General features: G+C 44.0%; 1 protein-coding gene across 2 annotated transcripts in view; it reads right to left on the reverse strand.

The window, feature by feature from the left end:
* PDLIM1 (PDZ and LIM domain 1) overlaps positions 1 to 18935 on the reverse strand; it is a 43823-nt gene that overhangs the window by 15664 nt on the left and 9224 nt on the right. Inside the window, exons 1-3 of one of the 2 annotated variants that reach the window (XM_053948964.1) lie at positions 16349 to 16421; positions 16102 to 16253; positions 6294 to 6378 (exon numbers count right to left, since the gene is read on the reverse strand). In XM_053948964.1, the coding sequence (XP_053804939.1) occupies positions 6294 to 6378; positions 16102 to 16169 (153 nt within the window). In that variant the 5' untranslated portion in view covers positions 16170 to 16253; positions 16349 to 16421. Of the gene's footprint in view, positions 1 to 6293; positions 6379 to 16101; positions 16254 to 16348; positions 16422 to 18935 lie in introns of those variants that run through there. The other variant, XM_053948963.1, reaches the window with a different exon arrangement.

Consider the following 18935-nt stretch of genomic DNA (forward strand, 5'->3'; position numbering starts at 1 on the left):
GCCAGAAGAGTTTTCTGGGTGCTGGCTGTTAGTGGCAGTAGCCCTCTCTGGGGCAGATGGGACACAGCTGTGTGCTGCAGGCACTGCAACACAGCCATTCTAGCTGGGTGCTAAGGGGGTCCCACAGCCACCACCACAGCCCGCCAGCAGAGAGCTGTCAGCAAAGGTGCCAGGCTGTGAGGATGGGGAAAACATCCCTGTGCCAGGGCAGGAAGCAGATCAGCATTTCCTACTGCACCAGCTGCAGGCTGCGTCATGGGGAATTATCAGGGAAAACAATGGCCCCTTCCTCCCTCTCATATGAGGCCATCCTCAGTGATGCTGACGTCCAGGCTGTGAAATCCCCACAGCTACATCAGCTGTCACTGCTGTGCCTGGGGCCAGCCAGTGGCTGTGGCATGGGTGTCTGCTTCCTCCTCACCAACACTTCCACCACTGGACCCATTTCCACCATTGGGAATGGGGGCATGTGGCTTCAGGGAAATTCCCAGCTGTCAGTGAAGCAGACAGCCAGCCAGCCCAGGATGAGCCACCTCTATCAGCTGAGCTGGGACTCATCCTACTGGCATAAAGCCATCTGGACACCTTCATGGCCTCGTGCCCTCAAGCAGGTTGGGAGCAGACTGAGGTGAGGGTGGGCTCTTGGGTCCCTTCCACACTGCAGTGACGTGGCCAAGGCCATCCTGTGCAAGGCATGTACGGATGTCACCACCACCAGAAACAGGAAAAATCTGGAGGCTTTTTGTACTCACTGAATAAACTAAACCAAGATGTGCAGGGTCAAGCAGCCTCTCCCGTTAAGTGGGGTTTTCCTCTCCCCACAGCATGGCCTGAAGGCATTCAGCTGGGCTAGGCCTCATAAATGCTGGCTAATGCCCTGCTGCCACCCACCTACAGCACCCTCACTCCCCTGCCTGCCCCTGCCCCTTCCCAGGCTCCCTCTCTGCAGTCTCTGGAGGAAAAAGAGGTCAAACATGGAGCAAAGGGCTACTCAAAACCAAAAACTACTTTCAGGTGTGCAGTAGTGATTCAGAGACTGGCCAGCTCTTAAGAGTCAGGGGATTCACTCTCACCTCATGTCACAAACTAAAAAAAAAAAAAAAAAAAAAATTAAGAAAATAAAATCAGCAGCCAGACACTGCAGTTGCAGGGAAAAACAAAAGTCCCCACAGGAGCCTGGAGCAGCCAAGTGAACCAGCAAAACTTGCTGCCTCACAGGGCCTCAGAAACGTGGGATGTTTTTGCATCCCAAGTCAGAGCCCAGAAGCTCAGGGTAGGCAATGCTGGATTGCACACCTCGAGAACCACGCCAAAAGGAAACAAGATGAAACATTTCTCAGTACAAATGTTTACTCAGCTCTAAGAAAACAGGCCCCTGACCAAACCTCAGAGAGTGAGAGCACTCTGGTCCTGTGAGCAGTGAAGGAGAGCAGAGACCAGCAGGCAAACCCCCAGCTTCATCCTTGCCCTTGCAAAGCCACCCAGGGAGCGAAGGCCATACTTCTGACCAGCTGGCGTGTCTGGGGGGAGGCTGCTTGTGCCAAAGACACAGCAACAGCTCAGGAGAGGACATCTTCATGGCAAACTCTACCCCATGCTATGTTTCATCAGCTGTGATCACAAGTACGAAGAAATGCCTTTACTTTCACCTCTCCCTCTATTATTGTTTGGGGTTTTTCAGCTATGGAAGGATCTTTTGCAATGCTTTGAAATCTGATTAAAAATTAGGAAGGGTTTGGGGTTTTGTTATTGTAGGGGGGTAAAACAACAAGACTAGCTTCCCACATCCTCTCCCTCCACGTCCCTGACACATTCCACACCCATGCAGTAATGCCTCTTAACCAAAACCAGCAGGTCGCAATATGCCAGCACAGTTCAGTGTCAGTATTGTTACTTTATATACCTATTGCTTCATGCATTGCCCACACATGCACAGCCTTATCAAAGGCCAAGCCAGCCACACACCCAGTTTCTATAGCCCCCGCCTGCTCCGTATCCAAGGAAATAAAATACACACGATGGAAACAATGACATCACTCTGTAAGAACACAGGACAGACATTTTAAAGAAGCTTTGGGAAGACAGAAGTGGCTGTCTGTTTCTATCATCCTAAAAATACCCTGATTCACCCTCAGAGCTCCTCCAGCTGTTAACCTCTGTCTGAAGGTTATTTCTATTAAAAAAAATCCTTATGTTTGAAAGCCCTTACTTTTTGTGATTAAGAAAAGCTGAACTGTCCATCTCAAACCAAGAGTTTTCACTGGCATTCTCAAGGTCTGATGTTAATACTTGTGCCTTATTGCAAAGGGGATATATAGCCTTCAGGGAGCCAGACTAGTTTTGGGGACAGTCTGGGTATTGACTATCCTTGAAGCTGGACTCTCTCAGCTCTTTCTCTACATTACCTCACTCAGCAAAAACAGAGACCTGGACCCCACTGGCATCTGTGTCTTATAAAAAAACCCCAAAACAAAAATACCCAAACAAACAAAAAACCAAAACAAACCCCAGGTCTGACAAGACTTGGCACAGTCAGAAGATACAGAGTTTTGCTGTTTATTTTACCAAGAGGCAATTCAGCCCCTTGGGTACAATTCAGCCCCTTGGGCCCTATGTGGCCCAAGATCACCAGACGGCACAGCTGACTTGAACTTATGCTGGTCTCTGGTCAGTATCATAAGCATTAAAATTACCTTAGCCATCAAGTAACTTGTTCTCTCTTGCTGTGACCACTTTTCTCAAGAGACATTAAGCAGAAGGGAGAGGCAGACATGTTATTTTAGTCTTTCCCACTGTTGTGAGGAAAAGATCTTGATGGGAAAATGCCACTGAGTTATCAGCCTTAGAATCTGGGTTAGAAGTGCAAGTGAACTAACTGAGTAAATATGCTAAGAAGACTGTCATTTCCTTCCTCTAGTGTTGCCATGGGCACCAAAACAAAGCTAGCTCAGCTGCTGAGCCATCAACACTGAACCAGCTGCTGCCCCTTTTGATGAAATGCAATTTTGTCATCACTCTTGCCTCAGTTTAAATTAATTTAGAAGGATAAGGATAATGGCAATGAAATAATAATAATAAGACTGTAGCTCTTTCGTGGGCAAAGATCAGCTTAGACAATGAAGTCAGTCTTTGGACTCAGGACTTCGGGGAATGCATGGGAGGTTGTAGAATGCCTTTTTATTTTCCAAAGGCAAATAAAAGTATCTTGAATGTAAATTCCAAGTAAGGGAAAACACTTCCACCAGCATGATGGAGCATGTCACCAAATATCAGCCTCCAAAGGATTACAGCAGTAAACAAACAGTCCATTTCAAACGGGGTAAAAAATGTGTAAGCAGAGATCTTAAAATATGTAGCTAGTCATAGACAAGCTCTTAAGCACTGGTTCCTGAGACAAACTGAAAATTAAGTTATTTTGCAAGATTTTTTGCAAAGATCTAGCAGCTACATCAGTAAAGGAGGAAGACAAAAAGAAGGTGGACAAGCGTGAAAAACTTCTAAGATACCAAAGGTAGAAGAGGCAACATCTAACAAACTAATTCTAAGAAAGGTGGTAATAGATCTGAACAAGTCAATTTCTACAGCAAGGGTTTTAAAGCCTTTTTTTCTTTTGAGCCTGAAGTAAGGCTATTCACATGTATGATTTTATGTCTGCATTCAAATGGCCATGTGCAAAGCCAATGAGAACCATTGTCAGAGGACCCTGGACCAGGATTTAAACAAACCACTTGGACTCAGCACGTCCTATTTTCTTTGGTAAGTGAATTAATAAGTGTTCTGCACTAGACTGTTGCCAAGAAAAGCAAAGATACTGTTTTCACTGGCCAGCAAGTTAAGAAAACCTGGACAGCTCAGTTTTGCCTTCGAAGATTCAGCTCTACTCACAGCTTCAACCAGTCCTGCTGGAAAAATGGTATCAGCATCTTTGTGGTAAAATTCATAGCAGTTTGCCATGTTGGTATACATACACATAGCATTTTCTGCACTCTGCTACTGCTGATTTGCAGCAGGCCTGGCCAAAACCCCTGATGATGCTGCAAAGACACAGCACCAGAGCAACTTGGCCAACACCTGCCACATGCTCTGGCAGGAATCAGCATGCTCTTCTGATTTCATGCTCCAAGCAGAAAGACCTCACTACAAAACTTACTTGCTGTAGTCAGCTACTGAAAAAACAAATGGGAAAAAAGCCCCAAACAATCCACCAAACAACAAACCCCACAACCTTACAACTTAATGGTATTCCTGCATTTGGCATAGCAGATTAGGATGTTCAGGCACTGTAATGCCTTAAGAGTATATTGTGGTTTTGCAGACATGATGCATCTCCCCTCACACTGCTGAGTTCCTGTCTGAGTATGCAGCAAGCAAAGCCCTTTAAATTTAAGCCCAGTGCTCTGAACAACAGCAAGCCCCACTAACACACAACTGCAAATTATTTAATCTGCTTTAATTGAAAGGAAGGGAATAAGAAAAGACTTCTGTGAGTTTAAATGTTCCTCTCACACGAGGAAATAACTCTTCAAGCATCAGCCATCAAAGGGGTCAAAGCCTAATTTTCAGGTAACCATTGATTTTTAGTATGGGATTAAGACAATGGTCACTGCTCAGAGATAAGCTCTGTAACACGAATTTCTCCACACTCAGTTGTCCATCAAATTCTCCTGCTCAAGTCAGTTACAGGTTGCTACCAATAAATTCAGTTGTACTATACTTACAAACTAGCAGTATCAGGATATCTATCCAGTGGCCAGAGCTAGAACCAGGACTAAGACTGAGGTTAGGGTTTAGGAAGGGATGTCTTCCACCACCAGCATTACTATTAAATCCTGACCATCTATCCAGGCTGCACTGGGGGGAAAAATGTGGTGGGGCAGTGAGTGACAGGGGAGTTCAGCAGCAGGTTTCTTGATGCAGTTAACTAAAATTAGTGAGCTACTTTAAAATCCCATTTAAGGGATGTGTTGTGCTGTATGTTTGATTTTATGGCATTTAGCTGAATTCTTGCTAATGGCTGCATTGGGAAATTGTCTCTAGGATAGAGTCTCCTGCTAAATTAAATGACAGCTCTCTGCATCCTGCAGCAAAGCCGCAGTGCAGACTCTGCCCCACTTTGGCAAGAGATAGCCCCCAAGTCTCAAGGCTGAAGCAGAGCCTTTCCAAAACCTGGGCAGCAGAAGACACAGATGAGACCTCAGCTCAAAAGTGTCACAGACAGGTATCACCACATGGCTCCAGCTCAAACTAAGTCCAAATGGCGCAGTCACACACTGTGCCTTGGCAGAGTTATGAAATACCTGGAGAATGCCGCACCGATTTCTTGGGCCAAGCAACACAGAGAAGCCTGATGTGAAAGAGGACATGGACAGATCCCAGGCCAAGGTCTGGGCAGGGTGTTGCTGCACATGTGCTGCTTTAGTCTCAGGTCCTTTCCAACCAAAACAGCCATGTTATTGCTTAATTAATTGCAGAGTCAAACTAGTTTTATAATCTACTTATTTTGCTAGAAAGACTCACACAGGATGTGTGCTTGGGCCAGAATCCACTGGGGCCATGTCACTGCCCCAGTGAAAATCCAGACAAATGCTACTGACTTTAGTGTAGTTATTTTAGATTTTTTTTGCAGTGTAATCCTCTAAATCTAGCCCAGTCAATGCCCTTGCACAGATCCCTGTTATTATTACGTTTACTTGACAGAGGCAGCAGGCCAATGAGGCAAGGCTGTCAACAGGTTACAAAACCAACTTCCTAGAGAGAGGTTGCATGATCTGCCACACAGATAAAAATGTAAGATGCTGGTGTATTTCTCTTCCACTTTCTCCACAGCTAGACTGCTAAGAGCTTAATGTGTAAGAAAAAGAAAACAAAAAAAAACAAACCAAGAGGAAACACTGAGTGAATAATATTCTTCATCCCCCAAGTATTTTCTATCAATGACAACCAACCGGCTTAGCACAGTAGCAATGATTTACTGAGCCACAGTGTCTCTACAGAGCCTTCTGTGCCCTGTGGTAGGTGTGAGCATGCAGATGGCAGGAGACACCTCTGACCCAAGCAGGTTACCTTAGGCATGGCACCCAATTAGCTCTCCACAGCAGCAGGATTCTCACCATAAGGGAGGGAGTCCGTCTCTCAAGGCCTCCAAGGACCACATGATCTCTTGATAGCATGGGGCATGATGCTACCCCCAACATGATTAACAGAGTGGCATATGCTCAGCTCCTTGGAGGATCAGGCCCAGAATTTCTCCCACAGGAGTAAGAGGGAACAAGAGCAGTTATTCCAGGACTTACCTGTGGCTCAGAGGCCAGATTCATCTTATAAGGATGTGTCTTTCCCTCCTCGCTTACAAGTGGTGACCAGACTTTTGCCTCTGCTCTGCAACACACAAATTTTGAATAATTAATCTGTTTTCATCAGTGAGCACCATTATTATTATTATTAAAAGACTCAAAGTTCATCAATTTTTCAAGCATTTCCTCAGTCTCTCATATATATAGCACAATCCACATCAGGAGGAATCTAGACAGGCTCATTTTAGGTACACAATGTAGGTGGCTTAGATAAGTGAGGTCCTTGGAGGAAGACAAGATCTCAGTAGTGATTGTCCTGGCTTACTCTTTGTGACTCCACAGGCAACACATCAGGCATAGGCTCCCACGCAGGCTGTCAAGCTGGGGGTTACCCAAAAGCAGAAGCTGGAGATACCCTTCAGATGACTTAATTAAGTGGGACAATTCAGATTGCTATGTGCTTCAGCTTTTATGGGTAGCCAGGAAGAGGAATGATTCTTGTCTGTATTGACTATACAAAGAACATTTTGTTCTTGAGGTTGGACTGCCTTGGAGATAAGCTAGAAATATTTTTTCATTTGGGTCTCCCGAATTTTCTTCTTATTTATAGTGGCATCCATGTTGAATAAACAGAAGCCTTTTGGAATGATGAAAAAAAAAAAATCCCTGCCTGCAATGGGACTAAGAACTGAGACGATCTCATGTGACAGAGAAAGTCTACATGACCTTTAGTGGTCTGTGGTCTGACCCAATTACTCACAGCAGTCTGAAACACAAGTGAAGATCTACAACTAAAACCAACTGCTTTTACCATCATCATTGTGGAATTTTGCTATGTCCCAAAGAATGACAAACCAAGTGGTAAGGAAGAAGTGGAGTGCTTGGATTTGCTTGAAATATGTTGTGGGAAACATATGGTACCTACATTTTTCAGAAATAAAGACAGTAGTTAGTGTCTCAGACAGATTAAACAGTGCCACTTTCCCCAAACTTTTTAATAGTAGGGAATGAGCGAGTGCAGTATTGTTGAATGAAAACTGCTATTCAGTGCTAAACATTGCATCATGCAGCAACCAGATGGCTGATAAACTCTCAGGATAAGGTCTGAAAACCATGTTCTGTCCTGTTGACAGGAGCCCCTTCTGGAATCTGGAACTGGAAATAGATGTACTTCCTAGGTATTTGTGGGTCAAGGACTAGCTATAATTTAAGTACTTAGTTAGCAAAATAGGAATGCTTCCATTGAGAATTAACTGGATAACTGGAAAGAGATTTTTCAGTTAAAGAAGGAGGAAGAGACTAGAAAAAGAAAAGGCTTCTAAAACTGACAAGGATGGAGAAACAGGGTATAGAGCTACCCACAATATATTCGGTCTGGTGTGCAGCATTCCTCTAAGAGCCCTCCAAAGTCACAACATTTTTTAAACAGCCCAAACATAGCTGTGATGCACATACACATCCCAGACATTTTCTGCATAAATAATATTTTAACGTTTGCACCTAGAGGGCAGCTCAGTGGGAGGAGATGGGAGGCAGCATTCTCAATCAGGAAAGAAGGAGAGGTTTATTGACCTGCTATTCCCTTTACTGCACTGTGGACTTTACACAGAAGAAACCTGAATGAAGTCTGCTGTGCTTTACCTCCTTTCACAGGAAAAGTACAAACACACATTCAGGGACAGCAAACCTTTGACTCTTGGTTATTGCATCCTGGAAATCCAGCTGATACCTGATAACCTATGCCATTCAAATGCTGCTGTCTGGCAAGCTGGGGCACACACAGACAAGTATGACTAACAGCTGCATGGTATCAGATCCACACCAATCTGATCATCATCTTGTCACAACAACTGCTGTTACTGGATGTCCAACATGCCTCAGGTGAATACAAAACAACCATCCTCTCCTTGCTTCTGGACACCCGTGCTTTAAGGTGCCTGAGGAACCAACAATTTCACCCAGATTATGGCTATCAAGCCTCACAAAGTCACACCCATTTCCATGATGGCTGTATTTTCCACACCTGAAGACTGTTTGCACATAGGGAAGCAGCCCAATGACCAATACAAAGCCTTATTCCTTGAAAGTGTTTGGAGATTGTGTAGACCAAGTTTCATCTCCTCTGGAAAAACAGGGGACACAGCAAAATGTATGGAAATGAGACACCCAGCTAGCAAGGCTATAAGCAAAGGGACATTGGCTGGAGATGAAAGAGCAGCTCAGAGAGCATTAAACACTTCAGCTGATTTCTAGCATGAGGCATCCCTGTGCCAGTCTCACAACAGTGATTCAAGAACTTTTGAGGTAGCGTTTTCTTTTACATCAGTTTATTACAAGCTCTCAGAAGCATGAGAAGGCTTTATTCACACTGAAAAATTTAAGCCTAGAGCAGGCCAGTGTATGAATATGGAACACAAACTTCCCCCAGGTACTTGTTTTCATCCCACTGGCCTTCAATGTGTTTGAGGTGCTGGTGACACAGCACATTGGTCTCCAGAGGAGAGGAGACAATTATGGCCAACTACTGCAGCCCACGGAGGGTTTGACCAAATTTTTCTCCTTTATTTATAAGCAAGGCAAATAGCTCAAGTTTGTTCTCCAACCTGCTGCCATACTGCTCTGTCACTGGATATAAATGGAAGCAGCAAGGTCACTCCAAGCTTTACTTTCAAACCAGTCTAGAAGTTTCCAAACAGAAATGTCAAACAAGCCATGCATCTGTCCCTCTGAGGCAGGGAAGATAAAGCTTCTCTTTGTATTCACAACAGCTGCAGAAGAGCCCCTCAGCCACTTTCAGCAGCCCATTTATGGCCCCAGTGAAGTGGCAAAAAGGACACAAAAAGGACAGCTTTGCTCTCCCTGGCTTTACCCAGCAGATCTTTCAAGGCATGTGCCCCATCCCACTGCACTATCTGTGGAGCCCACAGTCTGTGGGTCTTAGGTAGAACCACAATGGTCCGAGCTCTTGGGAAGGGTTTCCTGGCTGTGCTTCTTGTGTCAATGCCTGTAATTCTACTGAAGTGTAGCAGGATTAAGAAAAATACCACCTAAAAGTTCACCTTATGTCCCACTACTTGCCCAGGGCTTACTTTCTGCAGTGCACCAGGCACAGACAGCAGGGCAGGTTAGACTCACCATGTTTGTATCTTATCCATATGTTTCCGTATCTTAGTTATATGAAGGAGGGAACAGCCATCAGAGAAGACAGCTAAACCCAGCCTTGGTAACAGTACCTTCAATTCACACCAGGCTGCTGTTGGCAATGGCTTTCTGAAGGGTTTGTTCCCCAAATTTGAGGGAGAAGGCCCCCAGCCAAAAACCACCTCCATGCTCACCTCAGCAAGGCTGTACCCCTTCCACTGAGCAGGGCCATGCTAGCAGGGCTGCCAGACCTGCCTCTCCACTGGTGTAGGGGCTGGATGTCCAGCAGCTTGCTGGGGAATCCCACCCCTGTCTGGTGAAAGCCAGAGGCTTTGGCATCCTTATCGGATCTCAGAAACTCCTGATAAACTGATGACTATTTATTTTATAATATGGTTTCTAATGCATATTCTTTCAAATGAGACTCCATCAGAGAGCAACACTCAAACAGTGAAGGAGACAAAAACATGACACAAACAAGCCTGAGATGAGGGTCAGGGAAATTAACTGCAGGCACATCTATATACAAACTTTGTCATTTTTGCAGTTCACATTTCCATGTTGTTTCCTTACTACAGGATAGAGAGTAACTTAGGGCCAGGGAATGAGCCATGCATCTCCTGTTTCATCCAGGCAGAAACCAAAACCCAAGATTAGAAAGCAATTTCTCTGATGCTAGTTTGGATGCAGAGGTACTGGTAGGAAAAGAAGGAAGGAAACCACATGCAAGTCAAGGCAGGAATACGGAGAAGTATTTATGAAAAACACTTTTCAAGCAGCTTGTCTTGAACATGATGTAATATAAACATTACAAGAGCCCGGATTTTGCTATCAGTGCTTTGCGTGCAAAGTTGGGCCATAGCTTCAAGGGAAAATTCAGAGCTGGAAAATGAGGGTCTAATTCTTTGTGCCAGGAACTGTGTAATTTCCATAAAGAAGAAAGGCATGTCTACATTCATTCACATCTCATTTCAAACACTGGGATGGACATAACTAAGATACTAAGTAGCAAATAAACCCCAAAAGACTGAAAAGTTTCTTGTGCAGCACAAAGTTTTTTAGTTGAAAAATGAGGAAAGACCTAAAGAACTTATCTTTCAAAATCCTCTCACCAAAGTTTTCAACAGGCATTTTAATAAGGTTTAGAAACTAACTACAAGAGCTGTCAGGCTACCAGGAAGATACCTTTTAAACAGCCTTTTAGCTACAGCAGCTGTCAAATACAGGGCCTTGGATTTAAACATGAGTGGTCACTTTTAACAAAAATCCCTTAATGGACATATTCAGTTTGGCAAGCAAAACTGTACTCAGGCAGCATACAGCCTCCTGCCAATTCAAACAGCAATGACAGTCACAACTTCTAGAGACAGGAGGTCCTAAATGCATGTCTCCATGCATGGCCCTCTTGCATTTCAAGTATCTCTTTATACAACCACTAAAACAAAAAAGGCAACTCCAGTTAAACTTCTGTGGCTTCTTCTGTGTACCTGGAGCAGGTTCATGACAGCTGCCAAAGGCTAAGATGCACCTGACTGCTCAGACTCACACTCTTCTAACTAGCCAGCTGCACAGTTAACTCTTACTGCCTCACCAAAGAGGCTGTAAAATCACAACAAATACCAATCTTGATATGCCAAAATTACTTTGAATGTGTCTGTTAGTAAAAGCTGCTGGCATGCACCCACAAGGGCTGGAAGCACCACACTGGTCATGGAGAGGCTGGGAACGGCCACAGAGGGCCAGGCAACCTCCATGGCCTTATATAGCTACACACTGAGCAGCTGGCTTTTCCCATGGCCAAAGGAATTATTAGTAAGATGACAGAACTGGAAAACTCTTCTTGGCAGGGAAGCAAAAAAGCAAACCTAAATGAGTCAACAGATTCCACCAACTTCCTAGAACAGAAATCCAAGCCTATTGTGGCTTTGTGTAACTATTCCCCACAGCTCAGACCTGGGAACACACGGAGCAAGCAAGAGGACAACCAAACCTACCACATAAAATGTAGAGAACATGACACATGTGCTCTCTTCTTCTTTATAAGCATCTACACATGATCCTTTCTAACAATCCATTTAACAGGTCCTGGTAACAGATCTGACTTCTCTGATTCTAGCACTTTTCAAAGAACAAATACATAGCTTCACTCCTTGGCAGCACTTTCAATAAATTAAAATACTATTTTGCAAATAAAAAAGGTGCATTAATGTATTATAAGCTGGCAGCAGAGTGGCAGAAAAGCAGCTTGAAATTTGAAGAAAATGACAGTAGGAGCAGAACAGGATGTTACATATTTGCAACCCTTTTTAAAAAATATTCCCCTCTACCACCCCCAAACTGCCTCCAGACATAAAGGGAAGGACAGACTCACTACAGGAACACTTTCTTTGTTGAAAAATAATTCTTATATAAATATGCACTTTACCTTTGAGTTGCTCAGGGCCGCACAGTTTCACCACCCATCTGGTGACTACAGCCAGAAGCAAAGAGCCATTTGTTTTAGAAACAATTTTCACCTGTGCTGCAATGAACATTTGTCTGCTTTTGTACATCTGCAGCCACAACAGAGCTGTGTGTCAAATTCATCATGAGCACTTCCACTGACATAGGTGATGCCTGGATTATTTGCCTATCCTGTGAATTTTGTGGTAGGAGTATCTGTTTCTCCTGCACCTTCTTTGCTTTGAATGTTCTTTGTCAGGGGAAGCATCTTACTCAAAATACACTACATTTCCAAAGAAAGTTGATAGTTGTCTCCAATTTGTTGGACACATCTTGCTGCTTACCCCCCATTAATGGAGAGCAGCGCTAGGCGAGGCTTTGCTCAACCCTAACATGTCAGTGCAGTGATGTTCACAGCCTAATTTGAAAAAAAAATCACCAGGAAAAAGAAGCATAGCTCTTCTAAAATATTCAAAACTTCTTTTTTCCTATGGAAAGACACAACAATCTCCCTGTGAATTTCTCAGTTCAGGAACTAGGCAGGCTTGAGTTGACTGTCTTGAGCTTGATTTTTTTTTACTGCTGATGTTAATAATGGAACCTTTACTTTGGTTTATTGGGAACTACATTACTCTTGAAACAAAAAGCAAAATGAATGAACAAACAGGCTCAGAAAAGAGTGGGAGCTGCTAGACACAGTGAGTTCAGTAGGAATTTGTTATGTATGGCAACATTGTTGAACATTCACTTTCGAGACAGATCTTTCCAACTCTGTTCACAAGTTGAACAGCAAAGCACCTGGCAGTGCCACTTAGGAAAGAGTGCTCAAAGAAAGCAATTTGTGGCTGGGTTTTAAATCCTAGGAAATTACAACATTTGCCCCTTTGGGTGAAAAAGCAGACCAGGCAAATTTTCTTCAGCTAGAAAGTTGATACGTTTTTAATGGTGACTTGTGTTAGACAAGATTTCCTGCCTACAATCTGATCTGAAATATTTTTGGACTGTTACTATCACTAAGAAAAATAGCGAAACAGGAAACATTGGAATGCTGTTGATATACACAATCAAGCATACAGTGCAAACAGCATTTCCTTTACCAGAAGCGTTTAAGTCCTTTCAATTCTCTATATTTACACTTCTCTTAAATAATCATTAGTAAGCCAAACATGAAGACATCTTAACTGCTTATCATTAAAAGAGAAGAGAGTTGCCTATTTGAAGAATACACATGTATAAAGATTGTTTTGGTTCACAGAAGAGCAGATGAAAAAGACAAGCATAATACTTCCATGAAACACTCTCCTAGCTTCCAGCTACTTGCAGCTTAAAGGCTTTCTGCAGCAGAGATACCTCCATTGTATATATTATCCTTTAAAGATTTGTCTTGCACTAATTCACCCACTAGGGTCTTCAAACCACATACACTCATCACATGTACAGCACAGTCACAAATGAAGTCTCTACTGTCACAACAGTAGAGTTGGTGAAACTGAAACGTCTGATGTGAGCTCAGACCTCTGTCTGAAATCCACCTGGCACAACCTTGTTGCCACACTGAATGCAGGTCAGAGAATATTTAGCATGGGTAATCATTTAAAATTCATCAGCTAGCAATTTAAAAATCACTAAGGATTTATGCTTTCACAAGACATCTCTCCAGTGGTGAGTAGAAAAGGAGGACTGGGAAGACTTCTCACTCCAGAAAACCTGGCACAGCTGGGCACATCCTCACACCAGCTGTGTAATGTTCCAACCCAGAGAGGTGCCGCTCTGTCAGAAAAACGATCTGTGCCAGCACAGCTCCTTGGTACAACTGATTCAGCTAATGAGCTACAACTGCACAGAGTGGAGACCAGACCCAAGGGTTGGTGGTGTTACAGTGCAAATGATATTCATTCCTTTTCATATTGAGTCAACTACTTACAGAGCTACTTTGACAGAGAAAAAACTTCCAGCTCTGACCTGACTGTATTGTGAGCCCTCCTCACCAACTGTATGGTCAAGCCTTAGTGCAGAGCTGTGACCACCAAAGCTGAGGAAGTCCAAGCCATACCACTTGGCTAGGTGGCACTCATTTTTCCCAAGAGCTTTCCAACCTCTCCACCCTCATGACAATGCCCTTCCCTTCTTCACAGAGGAGGAATCACCACCACACCACAATCTGCTTTCCTCACCCACTTCCCCTACCTTAAGCTGAGGAGGAAGATGAAGTATGGCTCCAGGTCTTTTAAAATGCTTTCTCTGTCACCTCTCTAGGCATCCTCTCAAGGCCTTTCATTTTAAGGCTTTAGATTGTAAAGTAAAGAAGTGCTCCTGTCTCAGCAATAAAGACTACATAGCACTTCTGACCACTGAGTGAAGCCGCATTTAGACCAACACAATTATGGGGGCCTAGAAGGAGACACTGGGCATTAGGGATAAAATATTCTCAACAGAGTACAACCAGGAAAGACAACATGATGTACACAGATTTTCCATAGAGCAATGGGTAGTAATATCAAACTGTAAAGTGTAAGAAGTCAGATCACTGCTTTCACATTCTTGCAGTTTTGACACTCTTCGTGGCCTTCTGTCAGCAGAACTCAGTGATCAGTACAGCAGCAGAAGCATCCAACACACTCATGCTACCTCATTGAAAGAGGGTCTTGAAAGAGTTGTGTAAACTGAAAACCCCTGCACAATTTTACACAGCTGCAGATCCAGCTAGAAATCTCTCTCATGGCAGCTTCCAAGCCCAAGGCAAATGAAATGTGCATAGGGTAGCTATAAACTTAATGACTTTGTAATTAACATTAGCAAACACATTTTACAGACTCAATGATCTGTAAGAGTGAACTTGCCTGCAGGCTGAAGGAGCCCTTGCCTCCCTTCCTCTTTCCCAGCCAGAACCACATGGCACTGGTTTGCCAAGTCAAGCAGCTGGATTTTGGAGAGGAAAAGGAACACTCCTTTGCAGGAAGATTACATGCTGCTAAGTTCAAGGCCAGTATGAGAAATTCTGGGGTTAACAGGCTGCTGCAATGTTCACTACCCATTCACACTGCCTGCAATGTGCTCTGCTCTTCCATCTGTGAATTCCCTTAATGAACCGTCAGGCATTTTTTTTGGCCAAGACCCATCACTTCTTCCTGAACTGGGACATGCCTGCTGAACTCCTGGCATTGTCCAAGCCATGGTAAATACTTCTGTTTATCACAGAAAAGCCCTGAACAACTGAACCACTGTATAGTTTAAGGCATGCTTTTGCACTCCTTTTGAAAGCACTTCCCCTGCATCTGCCCTGAAACTGATGGATGATAACTCTTAGGGAAGGCAGGCACAGGAAAAACTTGCTCCAGAGCAACCAGAAATGCCATACTGCATCTACCACCTGTCTTTGAAAAGCGCCGTACCTGCAGCTGCAATTCACACCAAAACGAAGGATAAATCCTCAGCACCCTCAAAAAAACCAGGCTACAGTTCATTTAAGTAGCAACAGGTCAATGCAAAGCAGAGCCCTGCCTTCCCATCTCCACTTCCTCTCCGTACAAAGATGGCCCAAGAACAAAGCATGGCTGGGGAAAGGAATGAAGCTGTCCATCGCTCCACAGTTCAAGATGGTGGGAAGGCTGAAACCAGCCTGTGCTCTACACTAGTGGCAGAAATTGTGGCTCAGCTTCACCTGCCTTTAGTTTTTCAGGACTTGGAGAGACTGATGCCTAAGAGGAACTTCGTTGCATGCTGGGTCATCACTGTTTAAGGCTGACAGTGCTGTTTGATCAAGAGGCTTCAAAATGTACATTTCTGAGTCTGTGCTTGGCAGAAACCAGGCAATTAATTGCTTGGAACAACACATAAGCATATATTTTAACTGCTAAAGGAATTCAACAGGAAGGAAGGTCATCTCTGGTTGCACCTCCTCTGCTATGAGTGAAGTTTTCACAAGACCATCTTTGGTTTCTTGCTGTCAGGAGCCACAGAGTAAGTTGACGGACCCTGCCATAAATTATCAGCCAAATCCTCACTTGGAAAGTTGTTTTCATAAGATCAAAGTGCAGCAAATGCAAGCAGCATTAGGATTAAAGGATGAAATGCAGTTCCCTCTTGCTAGCCAGCACCTGCCAGACAAAAGCACTAAGAGGTCAAATTAAACCAGTCAGAGAGGTGTACTGTCAAACCAAAACACAGCTACTACCCACCCTGCAATCCTCCCTCTCTCCAGCCCCAGTCTTGCTCAGCTACGTACCTGCTGACTGTCAGAGTCAGTTCATCTGTGCAAGTCTTGATTTTGTTTTGTGCCTCAAGGTGGGTCATGTTATCTGTATTCACTCCATCAATGGCTATGATCTGGTCTCCTATACACAAGTTGGCTATTGCAGCTTTGCTGCCTGGAGTCACCTAAGAGAAAACAAAAAGAGTGAATGGACTTTCCAGGGAGGAGATTTCCATAGCAACATTTGAAAAGAAATTGGAGAAGTTGTGTTTTTTCTTACCTGGAAGCAAAGAAGGCAAAATTAATGAAAGTAAATTCTCAGAAGAAATCTATCTAGGTCTTTTAGATAAAGGATTTTGTTTTGGCACCCACGGATAGAAATCTGTAGAGAGGACAACAGGTAAATAACAGAAATAGTATTCTGAAACAGAAGGTGCTGGGGACAGACAGAAGTCCAAGTCTCTAAGAACAGAGGTGACAGAAAAGAGTATCAGAGTCATTGCAATACTAATGCCAATCACAAACAGCTTTGCCTGCATTACAATCTCATTTGTTTTCTTCCTTGAAGGAAAGGTTTGGGCTCAATATTTTGGATTGCTTCTTTAGTTGTAATAATATGGTTTTTCCCAGAAACAAGTGCAACACACACTTACTGACTTCAGCAAGATCAATCCCAAAGCAGAGCATGATCTACGCAGATTGGAAGGGGGAAAGGCACCAGAAACTTCATCCTTAAACCACAAGCTGTCAATAGTGTCTGAAAAAGTAGAAGCACCAAACCCCCTGCCTGACCACAGCTCACCTTGATACTTGTTGCCATATTTCATCTCCCTTTCCTCTCCATGTGGTCCCAGACAGAAGACATTATGCAGCAATGCCATCAGTATGACACTCCTCATGAAAAAGGTCCCAGCTAAAACTTGGCATTTTCAAACAAATCAACTAAATGGCTTCTTCATTTTACCCCACTTCTTTTAAAGAGGTGTCCTCTTAACAACTAAGACCACTTTGGGCCAAAATTATTGCCTGGGCAGAGGGTGAATAACATCATATTTGTGGCTTTGCAAACACTACATAAGATTTTGTGCAGTTTTAATGAGTTTGTGAAAGAAGTGTAATGATTTCTACAGGCTTTCGTCTATTGTTTAATAGACAGAGGAAATGAGAAGGGTGGACTGCTCCCAGACATGAGTACAGATTAAAACATGCCTTGCAGCTGAGACATACCTCATTTATGAGTCCATTACAACTGGTATTCATTCTACACATTCAAGCTAGGTTTCAGCATGCTGGAAAGCAGCTGAGCAAACCCAGCAGAGCTTTCAGACATAAATATCATTCACAAGATTTAGAAATCCCTCCTAACTAGGGTTTGGTTGGCAAATCGTTGCCCCCAGGGAAACGATTCCCTGGGGAATGTATGTATGACACAAACAATGTATGACACCCTTCTAGAGGTGCCATACATTAGCAGCAATCACTGTTTTCTCTGGATCAGATCTGAAGCTCTTCAGCATATCTCCTCACAGCTGCAGTGGGCTATTTTCCCCAACCAGAAGAAAAATCACAAGATGTTTTTCTTTTTTCACCTCTCTACTAGGAAAGTGTTTCATGGAAAAAGGAAGGATGTAGAAGTGGTTCACAGATGTCCAAGCTGACCAAGGTTGGACATTAATCAACATTAATCCAAAGGGCTTCAGATGGGTCAACCAATAGTGAATGACTACCTGCACAGCACTTGGAATGCTGCAAGCAGTCTCTGAACTGACAGAGGAAGTGCTGATGAAAATACCAACCAAAGCACCAAATGGATACAGAGAAATCTGATTTACATGTGAAGATCATCACCTGCCAAGCTGCAGCCCTCAGCTGACTGGTGACCTATTGAGGCCATTGAATGCAATCTGCAGCCACTCCACTGGATTCATTGCCTTGAAAGTACCTCCTGTAAACCTTGTGACAGGGTGACGTGGTTCAACACCAGCCAGCAGCCAAGACCCACTCACCTGCTCACTCACTCCCCCACCTGCAGGACCAGGGAGAGAATTGGGAGAGTAGAGGTGAAAACTTCTGGGCTGAGATAGAGACAGTTTAATAGGGAAAGCAAACGGCACATACACAAGCAAAGCAAAACAAAGAATGAATTCACTCCTTCCCACGGGCAGGCAGGTGTTCAGCCATCCCCAGGAGAGCAGAGCCCCATTATGCATAATGGCTACTTGGGAAGACAAACAACATCACTCCAAACATCTCCCTCCCCCTCTTTATATACTGGGCATAATGTCATGTGGTCTGGAATATCCCTTTGGTCAGTCCGAGTCAGCTGTCCCGGCTGTGTCTCCTCTCAACCTCCCCTGCATCCCCAGACTCCTCACCAGCATGGCAGTGCAAAAAGCAGAAAAGGCTTTGGCTCTGTGTAAGCCCTGCTCAGCAATAACAAAAACATCTCTGTATTATCAACCCTGTGCTCAGCACAAATCCTAAACACATCCCCTTACCAGCCACTGTGAACAATTCTACCCCAGCCAAAACCTGCACACAGGAACAGTTTGCAGCTCTGAAGAAATCCTGAACACTGATAGCTGCCTATAGTCCCACCAGATTTGGGAGCTGTCATTATAAAATCCATAAGACACATCCCTAAGGATATCATTAAATCAAAAGGAGCCTGCAGGAAACACAGCGTGGGTTCTCTCCTGATCTCTGGACCTTAACCAAGTCACTTGGTTTCTTGGGGCCTTTATTTCCTCTGCTACCAAAGAAGGGAGAGAGCCACATTACTCACCCCTGTAAGGAACACCAAGCTCAGTACACTGTTACCATGATTCATTGTCAACCAGATAAACTGCCAAAGGGTCAAGAACAAC

Source organism: Vidua chalybeata, chromosome 8, assembly GCF_026979565.1.
Source record: "Vidua chalybeata isolate OUT-0048 chromosome 8, bVidCha1 merged haplotype, whole genome shotgun sequence".
In the NCBI taxonomy this organism is placed as follows: Eukaryota; Metazoa; Chordata; class Aves; order Passeriformes; family Viduidae; genus Vidua; species Vidua chalybeata.